Source organism: Myxine glutinosa, chromosome 3, assembly GCF_964187855.1.
Source record: "Myxine glutinosa chromosome 3, kmMyxGlut1.1, whole genome shotgun sequence".
NCBI classification, from domain to species: domain Eukaryota; kingdom Metazoa; phylum Chordata; class Myxini; order Myxiniformes; family Myxinidae; genus Myxine; species Myxine glutinosa.
The window spans coordinates 105,171,747-105,199,745 of NC_136263.1; the positions used below are offsets into that span (position 1 = coordinate 105,171,747).

At 44.8% G+C, this 27,999-nt stretch overlaps 1 protein-coding gene and 1 long non-coding RNA gene across 3 annotated transcripts in view; one reads left to right on the forward strand and one right to left on the reverse strand.

Annotated features, from left to right (window-relative positions):
- Positions 1-502: 502 nt before the first annotated feature.
- Positions 503-27,999, reverse strand: part of LOC137423295 (uncharacterized) — a 63,235-nt gene continuing 35,738 nt past the window's right edge. The window contains exons 2-11 of one of the 2 annotated variants that reach the window (XM_068110279.2): positions 20,401-20,447; positions 18,105-18,164; positions 17,966-18,003; positions 17,181-17,795; positions 15,252-15,697; positions 15,044-15,105; positions 10,801-10,828; positions 2,648-2,704; positions 1,616-1,771; positions 503-1,510 (exon numbers count right to left, since the gene is read on the reverse strand). In XM_068110279.2, the coding sequence (XP_067966380.2) occupies positions 1,394-1,510; positions 1,616-1,771; positions 2,648-2,704; positions 10,801-10,828; positions 15,044-15,105; positions 15,252-15,697; positions 17,181-17,795; positions 17,966-18,003; positions 18,105-18,164; positions 20,401-20,447 (1,626 nt within the window). In that variant the 3' untranslated portion in view covers positions 503-1,393. The remainder of the gene's footprint in view (positions 1,511-1,615; positions 1,772-2,647; positions 2,705-10,800; positions 10,829-15,043; positions 15,106-15,251; positions 15,698-17,180; positions 17,796-17,965; positions 18,004-18,104; positions 18,165-20,400; positions 20,448-27,999) is intronic. The other variant, XM_068110280.2, reaches the window with a different exon arrangement.
- On the forward strand, positions 1,635-7,161 carry LOC137423298 (uncharacterized). The gene is made up of 3 exons (XR_010983674.2): positions 1,635-1,759; positions 4,616-4,716; positions 6,795-7,161. It is a non-coding gene; the product is annotated as an uncharacterized LOC137423298 (long non-coding RNA).

The following is a 27,999-nucleotide window of genomic DNA, read 5'->3' on the forward strand; positions in this document are numbered from 1 at the left end:
TGCCCTTCCTGACGCCAACCCTTTTTGCCGCCTTTTAACGACAAACAGGGAATTACCAGTGAACTGGTACTCAATTAGCCGACCTCGGAAGGATGACAGGCTGAGTCAACCCCCCTGGCGTTAATTCAGCAATCGACCGGGATTCGAACCCAGGATCCTAGGATCCTAAAGCCGGCACCCTAGCCACTAGCCCAACACCAGGGATTTTATTCCTTTTCCTTCGACCGCTCGCACACCTCGGTCCACACCTCTCCTCCGTTACGTCCTCCGTAACACTCACCATGGGCGTGCACTCTTGCATCCACCCACTAACGCGCTCGGATGGGCTCTCCCACACTCGCGCTACCACCAACCCAATTGTTACTGATCGCGGTTTAGGATGTTGTTTGCCGAGCGAAGGCTCCGCGACCGAACAGTTGTTCCCCGACTCACCCGATTCACCCAGAACTTTGGCCGTATCGCACCGCAGCTGCCCAATCTGGAAAAGACTAAAACGACGAAATGCAAAGAGGAAAAGGAATTTTTATGTTACAAGAGTATGGTATATTATAATCAGGAACATGTATGTATCACCAAGACTGATTATTTTTCTTGTTAAGAAGGAAGAACATCCAAGTTTGACATTGTGGCAATCGAATATTATTGCATAAATGCACCAACCAAGAAAGAGTGAATATTTTTAATGACAAATTCTTAAACTCCACTTTATTAACATTGCACAGCCTAAAATCACAATTGTTTTGCTAAACAATGTCCTGCCCTTTAAATATTCCAAACAATGAACATTGATATTGGCATCATGACAATCATTATTAATTAACATCATTAACTTAATTATTATTATATATACATTACTCAGATAGTTTGAAGGAGAATTTTGTTTTCAACCAACGAAGTTTATCAACTGTAAGTCAAACTATGTAGTCATCCATGTTGAATTTTGCTAAATTAAAGCAATAATAAAGGGTTTTGGTGAAAAAAGGGAAAATGACATTTTTATTAATCCATGCAAATTTTGGTTGAATAAGCAACAGAAAAAAAATTCATATATATATATGTATGAATATATATATATATATATATATATATATATATATATATATATATATATATATATATATATATAATATGCACAGTGATTTGATGTCTCAGTTTTAACAACGCAGGGAGTTTAGGGGATCTCAGTTGGGATTAAAAGCTTCCTTCCTGATAAATGTGTTTGAATATTTGCATTATATGGAAAACAGTAACAAATATTCGTTATATCAAATTTGTAACATTTCACATCACAAATACCCCAATTTTATTAAGCAGTTGATTTTTGTGGGAAACATAATTGCAAGAAATCAGAATCATGTGCATGCATTTATACCTTCCGGAACACCGTGTCTATTCAAAGCTGAGCAGGAAATCCCAGGTAGGTTGGTTTGCCCTCATTTTGTTTTCGTCCAATTAGGAATAAGGGCTTATAGCGAAAGTATTCCGTGATTTCTTCGAGACTGTCAAACAGCTGTCGAAGAAATAAGTGTGCCAAACAGGTTGTTAAAATTACAAATGAAAAACAACTTGGATTTTTACTTCACTGTTCGTTTTCAAAAACAAAAAAATCTCTCACCTCTTCCCCAGCTTTTTCCATTCCCAGTGCATACTTGCCCTCTGGCTCGAGGCAGCGCACAGGGACGTTGTACACCTCATTCTCATGGTACACCACTAATGTGTACGGTTGGCTGCTCTCTTGGCGGGAGCTCTCCCTTAATAGGTACGCTCCATTCTGGACGACAGTGGGTAAAGAGGTAATGGTACATCATTTTTTTTTGGAAAAAATGGAAAAAAAGGAAGAAAAAAAAACCAATGAATGAATGAATGATCGTTTTAAGGCCTTTTTATTATTTATTTATTTATTTTTTAGCGGCGAAAAATGGCCTTAAAACGATCATTCATTCATTCATTCATTCATTCAGTTTTTTTTCCATTGATCTCAAAATCGTGTGTGTAGTTTTCTTGCAATGGACTTTCATTCCAAAGGATGCTGTAATGTTAGGACCTTATAAAATTATTCCTGGTGAAATAGTCATTGCAAATCGCTAAATTAAGTTCCATTTGAGGAAGGTCCTTTTGCATTTTTGGCCCTATCGGCTATCTCTCAGTGGTGAAGAATCACTTTAAAAACTAAAAGAAATCTAGTATCTGGATCCTGATTCAGATCTTCACCAAAATCGAATCAACTAGTCCTTGTCACACTACCAACCTGTCCACCAAATTTTGTCTGAATCCGTCCACAATTTTTTGAGATATCCTGCTCAAAGCCAGACAGTGGTGAAAACATAACTTCTGTCCAACTTCAGTAGTGAAGATAAAATTCATTTTCGAAGTTTAATTTTACATTTAGCTTACAGACATTGCTTGTTTTTTTTTTGGGTTTTTTTTACCTTCCCCTCCTGGAACATGACTTCCACTACTGCAATCCCAGGTTGGAGTCTTTGGGAGTCTGTCTAATAATGTCCTTCCAATGAATGTACAGGTACACTGCTGTCTGCTAATGTCCTTGTTCTACATGTGAGTTAGCTAGAAGTGTTAGATCAGTGTTAAAAAGAGAAATACAGTGTACCCTGTGATGTTTGCACAATGATGTATGATGTTTTCATACCTGTTTCGTAGCCTTAACAGCAGCAGTCGCAGCATTTCTATCACATTTGTAAATTTGCTGTGAGAAAACAAAATCCATTATAAGTTATCCACATTTGTAGAAAGATGAAATTTTCTTTATATCTCACATGTACAGGTTGTAGAAATTCTCGGAGAGAATATGTAAAAAATAGGGGCAATACCCCTGGCGCTCACCTGGTAGAATAAACAGTATACTGCACAGACTAAAGGTATTTTAAACCAATTTCAATGGTTGCTAGAAGACAGGGCAGCATGTAGAAGCATACTAACATAATCATAAGACTTTAAACAAACAAGCAAAAAACTATTTTGTGGGGCAATCCCCCCCACCCCCACCCCAACCCCAACCCCGTATACCTCCTCAGACCCTAATCTTACTATAATTCACCAAATGTCCGTCCGTCTGTCTGTCTGTCCATCCGTCTGTCCGTCCGTTCGAAGGTACCGCAAAAACGGCTGAACCGATCGCAACGATATTTTGGGTGGGTAATCCTGGGATCTCCTAGAGTAAAATAGGCTATATTGTTTTTCCCATTTCAGCTTTGGCCTCCAGCATTTTCAGGTTTGGACTCCCGCATAACGTTATTTTCCCGGGTGCCGCACAAACGGCTGCACCCATGGCTGCACGGTTGCACCGAACGGACTCGGTGACCTCGGACAAAGACCTTTTATAAGGATATGGGTTGAATCTCTGCTTGAACGAATGCCAACCCACTCCCCGCCATCACGGCCGTCTCTCCAACTCACAATCCCACGAGATATGCGGAAAGGCCGACCCAAAACCAAATATCTTCTTTTTGATTCGTATATAAACATCATTAAAAGTAAATAATGACCTCGGCCAAGTTCAAGCGATGTGGGTTTAATCTCTACACGAGAGAATTCCACATAGCTATTTGGGCGGTGTATAAGCCAACAGATCGCTGTCTCTATCGATCTTGCCGAGGCCGTAACACCTATCGGCTCAAAATCCTTTAACTGTTGACTTGGTAGTTTTGACAATGAAGGAAACATTAACAATGTTGTTAAAAGTTTATTTTGTGATTGGAGTTATGTTGTTTCAAATGAAAAAGAGATATCGAGTTCAAGTGAATGACGACATGCTGTGATGGTTTCTACTTTCTGAACGTGAACTTCGCGGATCGCCATATGCAGATTCGCCACGGACCCACGGATCGATGTTTCTATACGTGAACGTACCCGTTTGTTTGCGAACGGGTACGTTTTTCATGGAAGTTATTCACGAACTTGCTGTCCATGTCTGATGTGCGACTGAAGGTGCTACAGGAATGTGGAATTTATTGGTTTCATGCTTTAGCATTCGCCGTATCTGCATTGCCTGTTTGCTTCTGGCCTCCCACCCGTGCATGGCACGGGTATCTCACTAGTTTTTCTCATGCCGTGAACAAACTGATACAACATGGGTAATGAAGGTTGTGTTAAAGTTTCATTGAAATTGCGTGTGTAGTTTTTGAGAAGAAAGCAAATACGTATTTTGGGGGGCAACCCCCCCATAGATGCCCAAAGGGACAAATTTTTTTAAAATGCCGTGAACAAACTTTGGTACAGCACGGGTGGTGAAGGTTGTGGTAAAGTTTCGTCAAAATAGTGTGTAGTTTCAGAGGAAAAAGCAAATATCTATTTTGGTGGGTCAAACCTGGACCCACTTTGACCCCCCGTGGACCCCCTTAGACTTTGATTTTTTTAATGCCGTGAACAAACTTCGGTACATCACGGGTGATGAAGGTTGTATTGTGGTAAAGTTTCATCTAAATATTGTGTGTAGTTTCAGAGGAAAAAGCAAATTCCTATTTTGGGGGTCAAACCTGGATGCACTTTGACCCCTGGCATACCCCCTTATATCCCGATTTTTTTTAATGCCGTGAACAAACTTTAGTCACAATACAACACATATTATTTGTGCTAAATTTGGTCGCAATCCCATCAGCGGTTTCGGAGAAGAAGTTTCAAGTGTTTATGGATGGACGGATGGATGACGGACAGATGGATGATGCACCATCGCATAAGCTCCCCTGAACTTCGTTCCAGGTGAGCTAAAAATGACAAAGTACAATGCACAAATTGATGTGGACTGGTTTCTGTCAGTTGCATGAAATCCTATTAGGCCATCCTTTTGTTTTGTTTATAGTATTTGTGTAGGATAGCATGGCAAAATATTGGTCACACTCTAAGTGAAGTCATATTATACCTGGTGTATGGATTTTAAAGTAATATGGTCATAAAGTCCATCCTCCACAAAACCAAAATTAGCTCTTTGATCTACCGATTCTACGATTTGACTTAAACAGAACTAAAAGGATTTTTTTTTTTTTTTTTAAATCAAACTTTTTGAAAAAGAGGTTTGATATAAGAACTGGGCTGGAACAGCAAGGAGATTTTTTGTGAATGTAAAAAACTTTTAGGAAATAGATGGTGTCCAGGTTATAGGAAGTAATTCCAATGTGGAAAATGGAATCGGCAAGACTGAGTCAAAAATCTTTTCCATTTTCAAAAAGCTTCAGAACAAAACAAAACATGATTTCTATTCCAATGGATTCAGGAAACTGTTGCAACTGCTGGGAAGAATGGGCGACACTCGCTGTCAACTACCTGCTGGCACAACATTCCTTCATAGTTTAGGTAGATAACCTTCTGCCTCATATATTGCAGGTTACATCATTACAGCATTATCCATGATTATCAACTGCATCTCAAAAATAAAAAAGAAGAATCTGCAGTCAGTAATTATTTTTATGGGTTTAATGGCAGCTGCTCAAAATGTCCATTTAGGTATATTACGTACACAAAAAGGACAAGATTAGAAAACCCCCTCACCACCCGACCCCGAACCCTATATGGTTAGCAAATCTATCGTGATTGCATCCACCTGTCCCCCACCTTCCTTCACACCTATATTCAGGATGCTATAAATAGAATGATGCAACACATCCTTTACCTAAACCTTACAGACTTCCTTTTTTTCTTTACTGTGACAAACTTCTGGATATTAAGGATTCTATGTTACGAGTACCATCAAAAAGACTTCCATTGACCAGATACAATTGCCATAAAAAGTCACCCCAAATTAATGCCTGGTCCTTCAACATTTTTTTTAGGGCACAATTGATGCACACTAGGCCTACCTGAAATGGTCTGACAAGATAGCCGAAGGAACTGAGTGGGAGAGGATTCTAAAATCCATTATATACTTTGACTGCCAATAATTTTGTTATCGTAAGTCTTTCAGAACCTTCATGAGACAGATCTCAAAATTTCCTCAAAATGATTCGACGATTCCAATTTGTCCCGTATTTAGGTAATGTTCACTGTGATAATACACCGCATGCATCCTGGTAGCGAATGATGCGACCTGACGAGCCTACAGGCTACAGCGCCCATAGAGTTACGGATGCCATCCTTTCAATAGACGTTAAACTAGCGTCCTGTCTACAGGGATTAGTTGGTTGACGTTAATGATCCCACGGTGTCCTTCGTGAAGAGTAGGCGAGCCATCACCGGCACCATGACCAAATTACAAATTCCTACCCGAACCCTATTACCCCAGATCCACTTTTTTGAAATACCAACTTCTTTCCTGGAAGTCCTTGCAGTGTCCATGTTTTATACCTCTCCCACCTCCCCCCAAGCCCTCTCCCTCCCACAGATCTCACGATGTCCCTGCTCTCAAATATTGTACTTCTGTAATTCCTCCTCTCTCCCCATCTTGTCTCCCACTCCCTTTATTTTGTCTTATGTGTCCGTTTGTTTTTTTTGTCATTAATTTTAGCTCTTACACGAGCCTCGATCTTGTATACAAAAAAACCCAAAAAAAACCCACCAGAGGGCACTGCATCGGTGCCACAGCCGCGTCCTCAGCAAATGATGCTACCCCACAGCCTTGTGCTGCACACGAACAAAGCAGAGCATGATTGATAATTCTCAGTTTCGCGATTAATTTAAATAATTTTACCACACGTGCGCTTTTTGGGACCTTTTGGTGCGCAGCAGTAATTGAAGCAGTTCCGTATGTAGCACGAGTGTCATGTGTCATAAAATTTTTAATGCATGTTTTTAATTTGATTTGAGGACTTCATTTCTTAAACTTGCAACTCGCTGTTTATCTCCAGATATGTATCTGCCACCCTACATCACTTAAAGGGAAGGATGTAGCGACCCATGGGTCCCCCAAAGCTCGAGACCAGCAACATAATCTCCTTGCCCAAGCCGGTGACGTAACCGGCGGACAAACCGCGGCGCCGAGGTTATAATTGCTTGCACCTGTCGGTCACATGACCACCAAAGCATGCCTCGCCTGAGAGGCGTGGCTTTGGTTCTGATGTATGCTTTTTGGTTTGGATTATATGTATGTGAACCCGATAAACGGGTTTTCAGAGTTCCCGAGTTGATTATACAATAAACATCTTCTCGGACGAGTTTGTGTCTTGTCCGTCACTTCGTCCGTCTCAAGCTTCGTCACTTCGTCCGTCTCACGTCTACCAGCCATGAGCGCCGGCCGTTCCGGAAACCTGCTATTCATCGCGGACCAAGCGTCGGGGCGGCGTTTTCTCTGCGACACCGGCGCTCAGCTGACGTCATTCCCGCTTTGGCGGAGGACAGGCGGGCCGCCATTTGCGGCCCCTCCTTAATCGCGGCCAACGGCTCCGCCATCCGCACCTTTGGCCCACGCACCGTCGCCCACCGCTTCGGCAACCAGCTCTTTCGCTGGGAGTTCGTGACGGCGGACGTCCCCATGGCTTTGCTCGGTGCCGATTTCCTTTGCGCCCATGGGCTGCTGGTCGATGTTAAACATCGGCGTCTCGTCAACGCCGAAACTTTCAGCTCGCTGGCGTGCGCCTTGAGCCGTTCCGCGCCCACCGAGCTTTCCTGCGTCCTCCCGTTGGCAGACGACTTCGCGCGTCTCCTCGCGGAGTTCCCGGCCCTCACGCGACCGACGTTTTCGGCCGTCGCGGTGCGTCACGGCATCGAGCATCATATTCCCACTACGGGCCCGCCGGTGTACGCCCGAGCTCGCCGTCTCGACCCAGCCAAACTCGCCGTCGCCAAGGCCGAGTTCGCCGCGCTGGAGCACCTCGGCATCGTGCGGCGCTCCGACAGCGCCTGGGCCTCGCCGCTGCACATCGTCCCGAAGCCGGGGGGCGGATGGCGGCCATGCGGCGACTACCGCCGCCTCAACGACGCCACTACCCCCGACAGGTACCCCGTCCCGCACATCCAGGATTTTTCCGCCCGGTTGGCGGGGCGGACCATTTTTTCAAAAGTGGACCTGATTCGGGGGTACCACCAGGTGCACGTCCGCCCGGCCGACATCCCGAAGACGGCCGTTATTACACCTTTCGGTCTCTTCGAATTCCTCCGGATGCCCTTCGGCCTCAAAAACGCGGCACAGGCGTTCCAGCGCCTGATGGACGGCGTGCAGCGCAACTTGCCGTTCCTCTTTACCTACCTGGACGACATCCTCGTCGCCAGCACGTCCAGAGCCGAGCACCTCCTCCACCTCCGGACGCTGCTCGGCCGCCTCAGCGAGCACGGCTTGATCGTCAACCCAGCCAAATGTCACTTTGGTGCGGCGACGAACGACTTTTTGGGCCACCGCATCACCCGGAATGGCGCCGTGCCGCTACCGGCCAAAGTCGAGGCCATCGCCGCTTTCCCGCGCCCCCGCTCCGTCAAGGCGCTGCAGGAGTTCCTCGGGATGGTGAACTTTTATCACCGCTTCGTGCCCCGAGCTGCGCAACTCATGCGGCCCTTGTACACCGCCCTCCGCGGCCAGCCGGCGAAGCGCGACGTCGTCTGGTCCACGGACATGGACGCTGCTTTCACCGGCACGAAACGGGCCCTCGCCAACGCCACGCTGCTGGCCCACCCGGTACCCCATGCTCCCATCGCCCTCACCACGGACGCCTCCGACTACGCCGTGGGCGCGGTTCATGAACAATGGGTAAACGGGGCCTGGCAGCCGCTCGCGTTCTTCAGCCGGCAACTCCTGCCCAACGAGTTGAAGTACAGCACTTTCGACCGCGAGCTCCTCGGGCTGTACCTGGCCGTCCGCCATTTTCGCCACCTCCTGGAGGGCCGCCCGTTCACGGCCTTTGTCGACCACAAGCCATTGATTTTCGCCATGGCCAAGGTCACAGAGCCGTGGTCGGCCCGCCAGCAGCGCCACCTCTCCGCCGTGTCGGAATACACCACGGACATCCGGCACGTCGCCGGAAAGGACAACGCCGTGGCCGACTGCCTTTCTTGAGCCGGCGCCAACGCCGTCCACCTCGGCGTCAATTTCGCCCTGATGGCGACGGACCAGGCCACCGACGGCACGGTGCACGCGCTCCGGGTGGCGGACACGGGCCTCCGTTTGGCTGACGTCCCCTTCGCGGACACGGTCCTGCTTTGTGACGTCTCCCAAGGCCGACCTCGCCCGTTGTGCCAGTCACCTGGCGGCGTCGCATTTTTGCTTCGCTCCACGGCCTCTCTCACCCGGGCCGGAAGGCGTCCCAGAGGCTGGTGTCGGCACGTTTCGTCTGGCACGGGTTGCGACGGGACGTCCGCGACTGGGCCAACGCCTGCACATCCTGCCAGCGGGCCAAGGTCCACCGTCACACCCAGGCTCCGCTGGCTCCTTTCACCGTGCCCGAGCGACGTTTCGACCACGTCCACGTGGACCTGGTGGGTCCCCTGCCCCCATCGCAGGGGTTCACCCACCTGCTTACCATGGTGGGCAGGACCACCAGGTGGCCGGAGGCCATGCCCCTCGCCTCCACTACCACCGCCGACGTGGCCCAGGCATTCATTGCCACCTGGGTCGCGCGTTTCGGCGCACCGGCGGACATCTCGTCGGACCACGGCCCACAGTTCACGTCCGAACTGTGGGGCGCTGTCGCCCGCACGTTGGGCGTTACCCTGCACTGCACCACGGCCTACCACCCCCAGGCCAACGGGTTGTGCGAGTGGTTCCACCGCTCCATGAAGGCCACACTCATGGCCGGCCTCCAGGACGACGGCTGGGCCGACCAGCTCCCGTGGGTCCTTTTGGGCCTCCACACGGCTCCAAAGGAGGACCTCCAGGCATCCACCGCCGAGCTGGTGTACGGCCAGGCCCTCCGCATCCCGGGCGAGTTCGTGCCCGACGCCACCAGCCCCTGGTCCGCCACGCGCCAGTGCACGGACTTCCAGGAGGCCGCCCAACGTTTCGCCCCGGTGCCCACGTCCCGCCACGGCGACCCCCAATCCTACGTCCCCCCCAGCACTCCGCACGGCGGAGTACGTCGTTGTGTGCCACGACGCGCACCGGGGGCCGCTCCGGCCACCAAACGACGGACCCTTCCGGATCCTACGACAGGACAACAAGTCCTTCGTCGTCAGCATCGGCGGCCGGGCGGACCGGATTTCGGTGGACCGCCTCAAGCCAGCCCACATGGACGTCGACCAGCCGCCACGGCTGGCTCTCCCACCGTGGCGCGGCCACCCCCCGTCCACTGCACCCCCCGCCCAGCCACCCGCCACCACACTGGACCCCCCCACCCCCGCGACCAGCCAGGGGTCGTTTCGGTCGGGTCATCCGGACCCCCCTCAGGTTGACCTTCCTGGACCAAGTCGATTCTGGGGGGGCGTGTGTAGCGACCCATGGGTTCCCCAAAGCTCGAGACCAGCAACATAATCTCCTTGCCCAAGCCGGTGACGTAACCGGCGGACAAACCGCGGCGCCGAGGTTATAATATTGCTTGCACCTGTCGGTCACATGACTACCAAAGCGTGCCTCGCCTGAGAGGCGTGGCTTTGGTTCTGACGTATGCTTTTTGGCTTGGATTATATGTATGCGAACCCGATAAACGGGTTTTCAGAGTCCCCGAGTTGATTATACAATAAACATCTTCTCGGACGAGTTTGTGTCTTGTCCGTCACTTCGTCCGTCTCAAGCAGGAGCGCTGCTCCTTCAAGGACATGTTTGTTTGTTTCTTATTTATTTATTTTGTACCATCCTCAAATAAATTCTGCCTCTGCCTTGCCCTTCTTCCGCTCTGGCATCCCTGATAATAACCAACATTAATGTTCATTATTATAGACATTGATGTACATGTATTGTTTGATTAAAAAAGATAGATCAACATGACTTACGAGTCTTCTTCGGTGTGGCGTTTTGGGCCTAATGTAAAATATAGATAAAGAGGAAGAGACAAATAGGTTAAAACACTCATACCAGATCATCATTCTCTTTCATTAATTCTAAATTAATTTGTGATTCATCCATCATGATTAAATATTGTCAATTCATTGCAAGTGTATATCTCATGATGTTGGTTCACATGATTTGTTTAGTGTATGCCAATCTCAATTTCTTGATTAATTATGGCTGGAGCAGTGGTGCGTAAACTAATGGAAGCATCATGATTATAGCTGACTCAAACCGACATCTTTAAAAATGGTAGGTGCTGCTTCCTTTGTTGGTGATGCGCTCTTTTAAAAAGATAGAGAACGGACAAATAACGCTGGGAAGGCAATGGCAAACCACCCAGTATAACTCGGGCCAACAAACTGCTTCGGCAGTGCCCACGCTCCGTAAAAAAGTATGGTGCATCAAAAGTTGTATTGTTATTGAAAATCACTATTGGTTGATTTTCTGTAAATGAAGTGGTGAAAGTGAAGGAAAATTCGTTCTGTTTTCACCCTTATGTGATGTGGGGGATGAGGTTATGCCATGACCTTGCATGACCTCGTCATGTGGTGTTCAGCGTTGTGTTCTTGAAGCAGATCAGAGATTGTTTTTATCCTGGGGCTTTATGACTATGATCCCAGACAGTTGGGGGCTTCAAAGTCTGGACCTCAACTAGTGGTTGCCCAAGGAGGTGGACTGGAAAATTTGCCATCTGATAGTTATGGGGACACATAGTCATTCTTTCATTAAAAGACATGGTCCAGGTAGTTGACCAGTGACAGTTTTTTCCGAGATCTGCAGATAAGGATACGTCACAGTTTACCTCTTAAATGTGTGTGGTACTATTCCGCCTTGTTTGAAAGAGACATTGGAGGGAATAATAATAGGAAGGCATTTGCACAAAAGAGGAACCCAATGAACCCTAATTTGTACTTAATTAATATGAACATTTAACCTTCACCTGGTTTTGGCCTAATGGTTTGGGTGGCGGGCTTGGCATCCTAAGGTCCTGAATTCGAAGCGACGTGCTGATCCAGCATATGCTCCTATATATATATATATATATATATATATATATATTGTTGCGATTTTGTGTTTTTATAATAAAGGTTAATTTCCCCTCCGAGTTAGTACACTACAACATGTAGCCTCGTTTAAGCTCAGTTATTTCTTAGTAAATGTAAAGCGTAGTCCTTTCCTGTGTTAGTTTTGCGTTGAGTAGGATAATGAGAATTAGGTCCCCTTACGATGCTTCGATGCTTTTGGTTTTGGCGCGAAATACCACGAGGCAGGCCTGAACAAGTCGACCGAGGCCGAAGGAAGGCGGAGGAGGAGCCAACGGTAAGCGCGAGCCACCAATCAGGGCTCGAGGGGAGTGACTTACCACTGCGGCAAAAGGCGGGGTTTTGAACATTCGATTCTGGCTAGGGCGGGGCCATATAACCCTGTGCCCAGAGCCCCCCTCCCCCCCCCCCACCTCAGTTGGCAGAATACGTGAGTCATCGGTTGAGTCAGAGAGCCAGAGCAGTTCGGATGAGAAGAGTTACGAATCGGAATTATGAGAAAACGCGCGTGAGATTGCGTTGTGTCGAGTCATATCGGAGGAACTGAATAACTCCATGTATATGAACTTTGCCCTGCTCCCCGCGCTCTGCGCAGTATTAATCGCACTATAAAGACGACCCACGCCGGGCCACAGACGTGCGTATTTCCTTCAGCCTGCCTTTGCCGATATACGCGCCGTGAGGATTTTCCCGCCTGCCTGCCTTCGCCGGGATACGTGCTGTGACTGCCAGAGGGCCACGCCGGGTGAGCTGTTCCTGGAGTGACCGAAGCAGGCGCGTTCGGCGTGCGGACATTCTTCCTCCATCTCCCTGTGTGTGTAAGTGGGCCCATTGTCTGGGTTTAAGTAAGACTGTTTAAGTTCTGCGCTGTGTCTCTTCTTCGACCAAATCATTGTAAATAGAGTAAATAAATCTGTTCTTCCTTCTGATTCGACCGTCTTGTGTTTTCCATCATTGGCTTAGCATGGTACGAATTAGAACGCTCTAATCAGGTTCAATAGCAAGGTAACAGCACGGGTCACGTGGTACACCATCCGCTCGGGTGTACTCAATTACGCGTGGTTCGTGCGAGACGCGATCACTGCTTCCGCTGTGGCGTGGGTACTCAAGGTATGTGCGAAATTGTCCCGAGACCCTTTTCCACGTCTGCCCGGAAGTGTTGACTCAGGCTCGCGGTTTCGAAGACCCAAGGAGAAAAAGGGGCTTAATCTCCCCTTTGTAAGGGAATGGGCTTCGGAAAACCGCAACAATATACAGTCACGTGAAAAAGTAAGTACACCCCATGTAAAGTTTTGACTTTTTCAGCATATTTCAACACAGCTATTTGATCTTCATTTCAACAATATTGAGAGATAAAGGTGATATAATATAACAAATATCATGAAACATTTACATTTTGTAGTCCATTGTATAATTTAAATAAACTTAAATGCAAATTTCGCATGTGGAAAAAGTATTTACTCTAGTTTTACGGTGTTTGTCTTCATTTTAAGGCATTTTAAGGCATTACACCCGGTTTACTTCAAAAACCGAGTTACGTCACTGCTTATGGAACCAATTAATGACGTAGGCCGGGGTATTACTGTATATATATATATATATTAACCTTTCCCCCCCCTTTAAATCTTATAGCAAAATGTGAGTCAAGTTTGCCTGCATCATTACTTCTGCCACCAAAGGTAGACAGAGGTTATGTTATCACTCATGTCTGTCTGTCTGTCTGTTTGTCTGTTTGTGATCATGATATCTCAAAACGTTATGGACGAATTCGGACGAATCTTGGTTGACAGGTTGGCGGTGTGACAAGGAAGAATTGATTCAATTTTGGTGAATATCCGGATAAGGATCCAGATATGAGAATTTTAAAGTGATTTTTCATCATTGAGAGATAGGACCAAAAATGATATATGGCACGATATCTCAAAAAGTTATGGATGGATTATGCTAAAACTTGGTGGATGAGTTGGTTGGGTGACAAGAACAACCTGATTAGATGTTGGTTCAGATTTGGCCTATCAGTGGGTTACAAAACAGAATCTGTTCAGCCTGGCGGAGGTATGCTCTCCACCGAGTGCTGTTCTCGTTACAAACTTTTTTAGTGTCCATAGGTTTGGAAGGCTGAACTCTTTTCCCTGTAAATGTGAATAACTTCACCATCTTTTTCATGCCAAAGTGTTTTATATTGATCCTGTCATACCCGACAATACGTTTTCACATTTGTTGTCTGAGAAGGACATCATGAACACTGCCAATGATGCCAGATATACATTTTTAGGGTTGGCCTGTTGAGCATTTCCCTCTGAACTGATATGCCTTGTAATGCTGCAATCCTTGGATCAAACCCAAATATACTCTGTTGATTTGTCCATTGCACCTGGGATTTATGTGCAGGATCCTCTGTGACCGCGAGCCTTGGATCATTGCAAATTAGAAATAAGATACAGCACCAGCCCCAAAAAGTTAACAAGATAATTCGGAGGGAACAAAGTCTTTTTTGAGCTATCTCACTCGATTCCCAAGAAGGTAATAAACTATCACCTTGTGATTCACGAGCAGGGTGTTGCTTCAATGAGGGTTCCTTCCTTTGAAGGATTGTTGAGCTTGGTATCCCAACTACTATGTACTTGCCGGTGGATGTTAAATGAAAGATCCCACAGTACATTTCACAAGAGTATGTCATAGTGTTCTTGATTGTTGTTGTTGATCTTGATCCCCTGACCAAATTCCAAATTCTTGCCCTAACATGAAACACCCTGCGATGGATTGGGGTCTTGTCTCGGGTTAGTTCTTAGCCAGCAACTTTTCCGGAGCTCCCTGATGCTTTGTGAACGGTATGGACATATGTTGACCTTGACCATCACCTCATCTGCCACTCACATGTGGCAAACTATCAATCTCGTCTAGGTTTTCTGCGTCAAATCATCATGGAAAGGAATTCTGACCACTATTTGGAATTTGATCCGATTCACTTCAGACTTCCTGTCCATTTCACTGCAAAAAGGTGAATTGTACTTGCACTTTGAAAACATAAAACATTTTGGATACGAGGTTCAAAAGTGATACAGGCTGACTGATTTGCTTTGACCAATCAATAATAATTATAGATCATTTCAATGGAAGTATCTAGCAAATAACGACCGACCTGCTCTTCTCGGCAGTTGGTGTTGATGAACCTGATGAAGAGAATGTCCTATCTTCTGGTGTCTGCAACAACAACACCAATAAATGAAATAAAAATTGGGAATTGAAGATGCCAAAATGCACATCTTTCATGAATTTGATTATTCAAGTACAAATAAGTATTGATGGTGACATCATTTTGAGCCAATAATACAGAGATTCCAGGTTACCAATGTTTTGAAGTTTCGCTCAAGATCGTGAGTGAGTCTTGAGGTAGGGTTCCTCGAGGAGCGATGTTTCGTCATGACAGATTCAGTTGGTACTACTTCCGTGTGGTCGTGCTGCACCCTTTTGATCGTAAAGTCAAATGTCACGTGTGAGGATGAAGATGGCAGGTCTGAAGGGGCATTATACACAGCTGAAGAGGGGGGATACACAGCACACTGTTTGCCCCAATTTGAAGGAGACAAGGTGGGTTTTCTGGAAACATTTATTTGCGTTTGATTTTCCAAAAACTTTCTGATGTCCTTATTGAATTGAACAGGTGATGGTGACTTTTGGCAGAGGTAATGTGGTATTGAAGGAAGCTCTTCTTTAAATGACTTATTTGGCTTGAGAACTCTGGTGCTGCTTTTGGTACGATGAGGCAGACTTTGTCCCCACCTTTCTTCCTTCCCTGAAAGACAATGAAAGGAGGTTGTCACAAATTATTTACAATTGTGACTGTAAGATAGTGTATTGGTTCAGCGCAATGTTAACGTTTGCATGTTTATTATTCGACATGTAATGAATTCTTATTGTTGTACAGCCTTGGACAGTTCTCTCGAACATGCCCGCCACGGCACAGAGACAGCCGATCGATCTCCCAGGAGCAACCCAGAGATCTTCCACATCCAGGGCCCTTGCCTTCACGGAGTCAGGGTCACAACGGAGTTGGAGAAAGAGAGAAAAGCGAGTGAGAGACAAGAAGGAAAGGGCCGGTCCATGGGGACCAATTGGCACTCTGACCGTGACTGTGCTGCTCTGACGAATCCGGGCAGCAGGGAAGAACAAAGAAAGAACAACCGCCTTTAGAGGCCATTTTCCCCGCAGAGCAGGGGTTGGCCTTTTTTGGGCACCATTGCCCCTTTTTGAAGCAATGTTTTATGGCCGGATGCCCTTCCTGCCGCCAACCCTGTAATTCGCCTCTTGCGACACACAGGGAATTACCATTGAACTGGTACTCAATTTGCCGACCTCGGAAGGAGGACAGGCTGAGTCAACCCCCCTGGTGTTAATTCAGCCATTGACTGGGATTCGAACCCAGGATCCTAGGATCCCAAGCCGGCGCCCTAACCGCTAAGCCGGGCAGCAGGGAATAATAGGGAAAATTTTGCCCCGAATTGTGTTAGGGGGTACAACCACCACAAATAGGCATCCTCGATAGTTGTTGAATTGTTTATTATATATGACTGTGCAATATTTGTTGAGGTGAGATGTTTATTCTAAAAGTTGACCAAAAGGTGACAAGGTTGAATATTGTACAGGTAGTTAGATTTTACGTTGTTTGGAAAGACCTCGAGAGTTAGGGGAATTTCTGATTACTTCTGGATGTGGAACCATCAAGTAATTCCGGGTAGTTTGTCAAGAGAGGAGCTTTCGCGAATGTTCTCAGGATTCTGTGATGCCCAAGAAGAAGCTGCTGCCCATTCTGTCTCTTCTCGGCAGATGTGGTTTTGGACACATTGCATGCGTCCGGGACCACCTCTGCCTAGAAGAATTGGAGCGGCTTGCAGATTTTCCCCCCCTATACGGCAAGAACTTCAATCTCCCTTGCAGTGCACCTTGCTGATGATGGGCAGTGAGTGAGACGCGCATCCATGGATTGATTCCCTTCCTAAGGAGCTATTGGCTGGAATTGCCAATAAAGGTTTCTAAAGCCTATATTATGTAGGTTGATTGATGCTGCGGGTAGCAGTGTAGCAGCTTCCGGATTTAAGGGGTATTTGTAGTTGTGTCTGTGGCAATCACAGAATGAAACGAAAGCCAGAAGTTGCATTTTACCTTTTATATAAAGTTCAACAGGACATTCAAGCAAATTAGTATTCCAACTCTAATGCAGATAGTAAAGGTAATGACATGATAGCAATGTGCGTAGATTGTGGAAAAAAAACACTTACCCGTGGCCAGCCAACCGTAGGGCAAATCTCCTGATGGAGGATGCTCGTAACTGTCTTTGTCACCACAATGGCTGCCACCGTTGTCAGGTATGACATAATCCTTATCCGTATCGCATAATTCTGTTGGATCTGGAAACTCATACCCCTCACTGTCAACATCGGTATCATTCCTGCTGTGATCGGCCAGTAATTTTAAATCTCGATGGCGAGTTATGCCTGGGCTTCTTGCCAGGCAATCTTCACGACTCGAGTCGATATATTGGGTGTTCAACTCCTCCATTGGTTCACAGTATTGAGGACTTTCGTTTCCTGAAGCAGCACCATCTGGAAGTTCATAAATGTCATTGTCAGAGTTTTGATATTCTCCCTTTGTTTCTTCTTCTTCTTCCGGGCTATCGTAATCATGCTTGTCATCACCGCTTTCATCCATCCGGTTGTTATCCAGGTTTACAGGTATTTGAATGTCGCTGTTCCGGGCTTGCTCCTCAGTCATTTCTGCTTCTTCCGGTTCTTCATAGTCATGTTCTACATTATTGGGGTTCAACATAGTATCGCAATTTGGATATTCATAATCTTCTTCAACATCGCCGTCAGAGTTCGTGTGTAGCAGCTGCACTGTGGATTGGACAAAAAAGTTGGATAACTGAGTTGACTTATGTGAGGAGTCATAAGATTTTGAATCTCATGAAAAATAAATTTGGGAACATTTTCAGGTGTTCCTGATAAAAGGCAATAAACAAAGAAAACATCAACACCGACGTAAAACGATCAGGCATGTTGCTTACTTGTCGTCTGATTTGGATGATTTTTGTTCAGTTGGGGCCTGTGGGATATCAACATATGTAGCTTAATGAAGAACTGCAATTTTGACAACACTCAGAGCAAATTCTGTATGGGGCACATGGCACAAGAATATGATTATACCTGAACTGGATGTTTCTTGATGATTGTTTTGTAAACTTGTATCCACTGGGCTGCCCCATTCTAAAAATAGAAGAGCAGAGCGGTTTGAAAAACTGACAAAGTATTTCACTCATTTTAGGTTTCATGTTCTTTTTTTCAGTAAATACATAATTTAAATAGTTCTTTCTGTTACAAAGTAGAGAGCTCATAGAACAGGCTACCATACACGTTCATCGCGAACTCGCATAGATATAATAGAACATTACCACAAACTGTCTTGAGAAACAAGGACATGGGAGGGGTCCACAAGCAGGAAATATGATTGGTCGTGATGACGTAAAATGGCGTAATGTTTTGTCCACGTACTACTAAACAGAAGCGTTTTGAAAATGGCAAAAAGGTGATTTGTGTTCTGCAGTATTCAAGTTTATAATCCAATTGAAATAAAATATGTGCATGGCTACAATACTGGGTACACCAAGTGTTACATCTGAGTGGAAAAATAACGTTTCAAGAAACAGTAAGTATATGCTGTATTATGTTGTTCTGTATATATTGGAGTATCTGAGGTTGAAGCATCAGACCTGCTACATGCTTCGTTTTCACCAAAATGAAAACGAGAGTGCACTTCGCATGCATGATTCGTGCATAACGCAGCACCGGAGGACACGGACACAAAAACAAGTTCTGACGTCATCCGAAAACTAGTGGTCATCTGCCGGCGAGTGACTGCTTTGCTATCACAACAAACGGGATCCAAGTTACACATAATCAAGATTCCAGCGATGTGGGTTTCTTTTCACTTTTGCTGGGATGTGATTCGTGCATAACGGGGCGGACACGAAAAAAATACGACAAGATTATCACGAAAAAAATTAACTCTCTGATTGATGATTGAATAAGCATCAAGGGCATTCTTCTTAAGGTATTTCTTAACCTACACGCATTGTTCATTTCATGAGTCATTCGTGATTTGAAAATGAAACTGACATCACAATTATTGTGAATTTGGTGGACACCAAGCGTTATGCACAAATCACTTCTTTTGCCATGCATTGCACATTTCAAGGAATTTTAGAAAATGTAAAAAACAACACCAGGAGAAATACTAGATATCAAAGATTCCATTTAATTACATCAATGCATATTTTTATTTGAAAACAATGAAATATAAATGAACATAGTGAGAATATAACTTTTTTTTCCCAAAAATATGCCATTTTTGTCTTGTTTACTCAACCATCGCAAATCTAAGTGCATGACAGAATGTGAAAATCAGGTTTTTGCAGGTCCTCAAGACTATTTGCTACAACATAAAACTATAGGTGTCTTTTTATTCAGTTCATTTTTTTTTTTAAATTGAGGGCATTTTATTTCATCTGTGTAAAAGTGTACCCAGTATTGTAGTTATGAACATATAGATTTTAAAGGTGGTAAAAAAAAAAATCAGGACTTATATCGCCGTTCATGCAGCGTCTTTTACACCACCTTATTTATCACGTTATATTAGCTCATCGTACCTGTTGTTTGTGTCCTTTATGACAACCTAAAAAAACCAGTAAGCTTCCTATTTGGAATGATTTTCAATTTTGTTTGACAGGCAGACAGGCAGACATACTAAAAACATTATCTCACACTTGGCACATGTGCATATTCAAAATATAACATTCAGCCTGGTGTTGGCTTAGCGGTTAGGGTGCTGGCTTGGGATCTTAGGATCCTGGGTTCGAATCCCGGTCGATCGTTGAATTAACACTAGGGGGGTTGAGGTTGACTCAGCCTGTCATCCTTCCGAGGTCGGCAAATTGAATACCAGTTCACTGGTAATTCCCTGTGTGTCGCAAGAGGCGAGTAACAGGGTTGGTGGCAGGAAGGGCATCCGGCCATAAAACATTGCTTCAAAAAGGGGACACATTCAATTGAAATGAAGTTGTTCCTTGATCATAAACTGACGTTTGTATGCAGAAGGGCAGACAGACAGACAGATAGAAGTGGACCAACTGCTTAACCAATTGGTGGAGGTATGCACACTACCAATGCTGTTCTCGTTAGCCTGCACCATGAATAATGCGTTTTTCATGGGAGAATGAATCAGATCAATATGGCGAATAAGCATGGACATGACAACAATGCAATAACCATCACATAACTATATGCATAATATAATAAAAAAGATGCCGCATACTACATTTGTAAACATGTATTTTCTCATAACAACATGCACTCTCCACATTATACCATCCTCTACTATCACCTGCCTGAATTCCAATATAAAACCTATGGCAGACAAATGAAACACAATACATGAGCAACATACTGGTCTTTCTTGTGGAGTATGCCAGATGGGTCTGCAGTCTGGAAAACCTGTGACAATGGAGAAAGAGAACCATTGTATAAAAACATCATCGGGAAGATCCATTGCAATCACATAATCCAGAGCAGTCTGCACACCGACAGTTGTATTTTGTTGTACACCCCAATAGGATGAAGCTCCCTTAAACTCCCAGAAAGTGAACAATTATCAGCAGTACATCACCCCATCATTTTAGAGGAATTACTCATTTGCATGGAATCGTAAGTTGTTTCCGGATAACGTCGGAAGTATTCACAGGACTGCAGGAATCTTAATCACAATAAATCCATATCCAAGAATACTTGTTAATATTAATCAATTGCCTAACTTCATTTAATATTGATTAGATACTGGTCTGATAAGTGGAACATGCCCTCAAATCCTGGAAAATCTCACTGTCTAACCTTGGTGCTCTGGAAGGGTCTCCAAACTAGCTCACCTATCTATTTCAAAGGTCAGCCACTACAAGAGGTTCAGTTTCTTAAACTTCTAGTCCTCAGCATCAGCTATCACCTCTACTGGGCCAACCGCATGGGAAATCTGGTCTCCAAAGCCTGCCACCAACTGGGCGTCCTCCGCTGATTGAAGTCTTTTTTTGGAAAATTGAGCCACTCACAGTATACAAAACTGATCTCTAGCTCAGCGGAGTACTGCTCTCCCATGTGGCCTCGCATCTGAGCATCACACCCGCCTCTCTTACATTCTGTGGAATCAAAAGCTCTCAACATTATTGGAATCTCTCATGATGAGGGCAAAACAGGTCTGTTGCTTTCACATCGCTGGCAGGTCGGTCGGTGGTCTCTCTCTGTGTTTTGTTGCCACCGTTTCTCCAATATTACGATTTTTTTTTACGATTTGTGCAATTTTTTTTACGCTGTTTCCCTGTCTGGCAGTCAAACAAAATTGAGAATCATTCCAAACAGGAAAATTACTGTTTTTAAGGACGTTATAAAGGACACAAACACCAGGCACAAAGAACAAATGTAACGTGTTAAATAAGGTGGTGTAGAAGACACTGCATCAACAGCGGTAAACCTCTGGATTTTTTTTTTCAACATTTAATAAAGTCTCTTTTATTTCGATTTAATTATATACTTGAATACTGTACTTTGACAAAATATTACGCCATTTTACATCATCACGACCAAGCCACTCGTAGACTCCGCCATTGTTCTTGTTGTATTCTATTTTTCCTCTCGTTGTATTATTATTATTATTATTTATCTCATGACCGCATGGGCTAAGGTGTTCTATGAACTCTCTCGTTTTAAATGTTCCAGGTAATTAGCAAGGTGAGTTAGAGATAGATTTTCAGGCTTGATTTCTTCATCACCATGTACAAATAGCAGTTTATGATGCATTGAGCTTTTTCATTGTCGTTGTCCTTGTCATTGTGAAGACTTTATCAGTGGCCTTTGTGAAGTTGGAGAAGGATCAAATACAGATAATTTAATGTCATCCCCCACAGAAAAGCTTCCACTTATGTAATACGACAGAAAAGGATTTACACAGAAGTTTTCCAACACAGATGTCAATGACTATCAGCTCAGCGCATCATATGACAGGAGGAAAAGGAAAAGTTATCACGGTGGCCTCGAAATGCGGAAACTGGTTTTGTGGAGTGACAATTCCAGGTACTCGTTGTTTAAGACTGATTGGGGGAGGGTGGATTGTGGGATGCGTTAAAATACAAACAGCGGATTTGACAACAATGACCGCAAAATCTGGAAGGTTTTGTCTCCAAAATCCCAAACTCCAACGAATTCAAAGCTGATAGTGTATGATCTGCTATTATCGAAAATCACTCAGTGGAAAACAAGATAGAGCCTGATTGCTCTATTCAGTGAGGTGCATAATGCTAATTGCAGAATTTATACCACACCACATCCTAAGATGTCAACTTAAGCCATCAATTTTGAAAAGTGTACCTTTTTGTGTTAGTCTGACCAGGGAAGCGCAGGAAGTTGTATTACATTGTGTTACATGGTAACGCGTTACGGCTCGTTATGCTATTTCAATAAAATCGTTTGTTCCTTGACTTTTTTTGCAACGTAATGTTGAAGGAATAATTAATTGCATTATGACATCTTTTCAAGGAAATAGAGAAGGTTGGGGAAAACCCCCAAAATAATGGTTTTAAACCTCAAGACTTGTGTCATGTGGTCATGGCAAAGAGCATGACTTTCGGCATCTTGGTATCGGCAGCAAACTTCATTTTAGTTGTTTTTGAATAATTTTCCAGATGATTATTACGTGCTTTAATTAATCTATAATATTTGCAAAAGTAAATTATCAAAAAAACTTTCCCCAAAGCAAATCTTTGTCATTACATTATAAGAAGCCACGGTCCGGAGACTAAAGCATGATTTTATCCCACTATGTTTGCCTCTCAACAGTCTCTATCTACAGCTACTCTTTTATCCCACTATGTTTGCCTCTCAACAGTCTCCATCTACAGCTACTCTTTTATCCCACTATGTTTGCCTCTCGACAGTCTCCATCTACAGCTACTCTTTTATCCCACTATGTTTGCTTCTCAACAGTCTCCATCTACAGCTACTCTTTTATCCCACTATGTTTGCTTCTCAACAGTCTCCATCTACAGCTACTCTTTTATCCCACTATGTTTGCCTCTCAACAGTCTCCATCTACAGCTACTCTTTTATCCCACGATGTTTGCCTCTCAACAGTCTCCATCTACAGCTACTCTTTTATCCCACTATGTTTGCCTCTCAACAGTCTCTATCTACAGCTACTCTTTTATCCCACGATGTTTGCCTCTCAACAGTCTCCATCTACAGCTACTCTTTTATCCCACTATGTTTGCCTCTCAACAGTCTCCATCTACAGCTACTCTTTTATCCCACTATGTTTGCCTCTCAACAGTCTCCATCTACAGCTACTCTTTTATCCCACTATGTTTGCCTCTCAACAGTCTCCATCTACAGCTACTCTTTTATCCCACTATGTTTGCCTCTCAACAGTCTCCATCTACAGCGACTCTTTTATCCCACTATGTTTGCCTCTCGACAGTCTCCATCTACAGCGACTCTTTTATCCCACTATGTTTGCCTCTCGACAGTCTCCATCTACAGCTACTCTTTTATCCCACTATGTTTGCCTCTCGACAGTCTCCATCTACAGCTATTCTTTTATCACACTATGTTTGCCTCTCGACAGTCTCTATCTACAGCTACTCTTTTATCCCACTATGTTTGCCTCTCAACAGTCTCTATCTACAGCTACTCTTTTATCCCACGATGTTTGCCTCTCAACAGTCTCTATCTACAGCGACTCTTTTATCCCACTATGTTTGCTTCTCAACAGTCTTTATCTACAGCTACTCTTTTATCCCACTATGTTTGCTTCTCAACAGTCCCCATCTACAGCTACTCTTTTATCCCACGATGTTTGCCTCTCAACAGTCTCTATCTACAGCTATTCTTTTATCCCACTATGTTTGCCTCTCAACAGTCTCTATCTACAGCTACTCTTTAATCCCACTATGTTTGCTTCTCAACAGTCCCCATCTACAGCTACTCTTTTATCCCACGATGTTTGCCTCTCAACAGTCTCCATCTACAGCTACTCTTTTATCCCACGATGTTTGCCTCTCAACAGTCTTCATCTACAGCTACTCTTTTATCCCACTATGTTTGCTTCTCAACAGTCTCCATCTACAGCTACTCTTTTATCCCACTATGTTTGCCTCTCAACAGTCTCTATCTACAGCGACTCTTTTATCCCACTATGTTTGCCTCTCAACAGTCTCTATCTACAGCGACTCTTTTATCCCACGATGTTTGCCTCTCGACAGTCTCCATCTACAGCTACTCTTTTATCCCACTATGTTTGCCTCTCAACAGTCTCTATCTACAGCTACTCTTTTATCCCACTATGTTTGCCTCTCAACAGTCTCTATCTACAGCGACTCTTTTATTCCACTATGTTTGCCTCTCGACAGTCTCCATCTACAGCGACTCTTTTATCCCACTATGTTTGCCTCTCAACAGTCTCTATCTACAGCTACTCTTTTATCCCACTATGTTTGCCTCTCAACAGTCTCCATCTACAGCTACTCTTTTATCCCACTATGTTTGCCTCTCGACAGTCTCCATCTACAGCTACTCTTTTATCCCACTATGTTTGCTTCTCAACAGTCTCCATCTACAGCTACTCTTTTATCCCACTATGTTTGCTTCTCAACAGTCTCCATCTACAGCTACTCTTTTATCCCACTATGTTTGCCTCTCAACAGTCTCCATCTACAGCTACTCTTTTATCCCACGATGTTTGCCTCTCAACAGTCTCCATCTACAGCTACTCTTTTATCCCACTATGTTTGCCTCTCAACAGTCTCTATCTACAGCTACTCTTTTATCCCACGATGTTTGCCTCTCAACAGTCTCCATCTACAGCTACTCTTTTATCCCACTATGTTTGCCTCTCAACAGTCTCCATCTACAGCTACTCTTTTATCCCACTATGTTTGCCTCTCAACAGTCTCCATCTACAGCTACTCTTTTATCCCACTATGTTTGCCTCTCAACAGTCTCCATCTACAGCTACTCTTTTATCCCACTATGTTTGCCTCTCAACAGTCTCCATCTACAGCGACTCTTTTATCCCACTATGTTTGCCTCTCGACAGTCTCCATCTACAGCGACTCTTTTATCCCACTATGTTTGCCTCTCGACAGTCTCCATCTACAGCTACTCTTTTATCCCACTATGTTTGCCTCTCGACAGTCTCCATCTACAGCTATTCTTTTATCACACTATGTTTGCCTCTCGACAGTCTCTATCTACAGCTACTCTTTTATCCCACTATGTTTGCCTCTCAACAGTCTCTATCTACAGCTACTCTTTTATCCCACGATGTTTGCCTCTCAACAGTCTCTATCTACAGCGACTCTTTTATCCCACTATGTTTGCTTCTCAACAGTCTTTATCTACAGCTACTCTTTTATCCCACTATGTTTGCTTCTCAACAGTCCCCATCTACAGCTACTCTTTTATCCCACGATGTTTGCCTCTCAACAGTCTCTATCTACAGCTATTCTTTTATCCCACTATGTTTGCCTCTCAACAGTCTCTATCTACAGCTACTCTTTAATCCCACTATGTTTGCTTCTCAACAGTCCCCATCTACAGCTACTCTTTTATCCCACGATGTTTGCCTCTCAACAGTCTCCATCTACAGCTACTCTTTTATCCCACGATGTTTGCCTCTCAACAGTCTTCATCTACAGCTACTCTTTTATCCCACTATGTTTGCTTCTCAACAGTCTCCATCTACAGCTACTCTTTTATCCCACTATGTTTGCCTCTCAACAGTCTCTATCTACAGCGACTCTTTTATCCCACTATGTTTGCCTCTCAACAGTCTCTATCTACAGCGACTCTTTTATCCCACGATGTTTGCCTCTCGACAGTCTCCATCTACAGCTACTCTTTTATCCCACTATGTTTGCCTCTCAACAGTCTCTATCTACAGCTACTCTTTTATCCCACGATGTTTGCCTCTCAACAGTCTCTATCTACAGCGACTCTTTTATCCCACTATGTTTGCTTCTCAACAGTCTCTATCTACAGCGACTCTTTTATCCCACTATGTTTGCTTCTCAACAGTCTCCATCTACAGCGACTCTTTTATCCCACTATGTTTGCTTCTCAACAGTCTCCATCTACAGCGACTCTTTTATCCCACTATGTTTGCCTCTCAACAGTCTCTATCTACAGCTATTCTTTTATCCCACTATGTTTGCTTCTCAACAGTCTCTATCTACAGCTATTCTTTTATCCCACTATGTTTGCCTCTCAACAGTCTCTATCTACAGCTATTCTTTTATCCCACTATGTTTGCCTCTCAACAGTCTCTATCTACAGCTACTCTTTTATCCCACTATGTTTGCCTCTCAACAGTCTCTATCTACAGCTACTCTTTTATCCCACGATGTTTGTCTCTCAAAAGTCTCTATCTACAGCTACTTTGTTTTTACTCATCACATTTGTCTGAATCTTACCAAGAAGTAGAATGAAGAATTTGTCTTGCAGGTGAAGGCCGGCGCCGATCTGTGTCAGTGGACAGGTAAAATAATTCTTGGAATCACCAAGACGCTAATTTAGGTATCTTATACCGTCTTGGAGAACAAAGGGTAGCTCACATTTTGGGGGGACTGACTTGACTGTTTTGCTCCAATAAAAGCTGAACGCCCAAAATGTCAGCTCCTCCTTCTCGCTTCCCATTGGTGGTTTATCAATGAACAGTATGCCAATGTCTCCTTGATTTAACTCACTATTCTTTCCGACATATAAACTTAACGAGAAACTTTTGAAGAGGAGCCACACCAAAGGTCTTTGGTTCAGTTTGATATAATCCTTTGCAGTAAATTAATTGTCTGCGTCAACAGATGTTTGATCTTAAAAAGTTGTGGATGGTTTCGGATGAAAGTTGGTGGACGGGTTGGGTCTGTGACAAAGACGAATCTATTAGATTTTGATGAATATCCGGATCCAGATCTGACCTATCAGTGAGATACATGACGTAAACTGTTCAGGCAGGTGGAGGTATGCGCTCTACTGTGTGCCATTATAGTAATAATCACAATATACCACCCTCTGCATGAAGTAGAGTGCAGTACATGTAGCTTGGCATAGCTTCAGAAGGCGGTCACCACGTCGAGACCCACATTAGTGGTTAACAGGCCAAAGGTTTTGTGTTTCCTGTGAAAAATGTTATCACAAAAAACAGGTGCTTTGGATTGGCATTATTCTTAGTATGGTAAGCATTTTAAACAAAAAAGTGCACTTTATGTATAAACTATCCAGGATTCCCCACGTTCCCAGATTCCAAACAATGATTTGGATGAACATAAGACCTCAACCCCCACCCCTATCACCCCCAACGCCTCCTACTTCGTGTGTTTGTTCTGATTCGCCAGCCACATCATTTGTCACATGGTGCTTAAACTTGACATCAAGAATGTTCACTACCCCAGGATGGGTTTGCACTCTCACCTGCTTCTCCAACAACGCCAACCCCATGCCCCTCCACTCTCAACACCCCCTGCCCCTCTCTGCACTCACCCCCCCCCCCTGACCCTGCTTCTCCAACAACGCCAACCCCATGCCCCTCCACTCTCAACACCCCCTGCCCTTCTCTGCACTCACCCCCCCCTGACCTGCTTCTCCAACAACGCCAACCCCATGCCCTCCACTCTCAACACACTCCTGCCCCTCTCTGCACTCACCCCCCCCCCCCCCTGACCTGCTTCTCCAACAACGCCAACCCCATGCCCCTCCACTCTCAACACCTCCTGCCCCTCTCTGCACTCACCCCCCCCCCCCCCTGACCTGCTTCTCCAACAACGCCAACCCCATGCCCCTCCACTCTCAACACCTCCTGCCCCTCTCTGCACTCACCCGCCCCCCCCCCCGACCTGCTTCTCCAACAATGCCAACCCCATGCTCCTCCACTCTCAACACCCCCCTGCCCCTCTCTGCACTCACCTGCCCCCCCCCCCCGATCTGCTTCTCCAACAATGCTAACCCCATGCTCCTC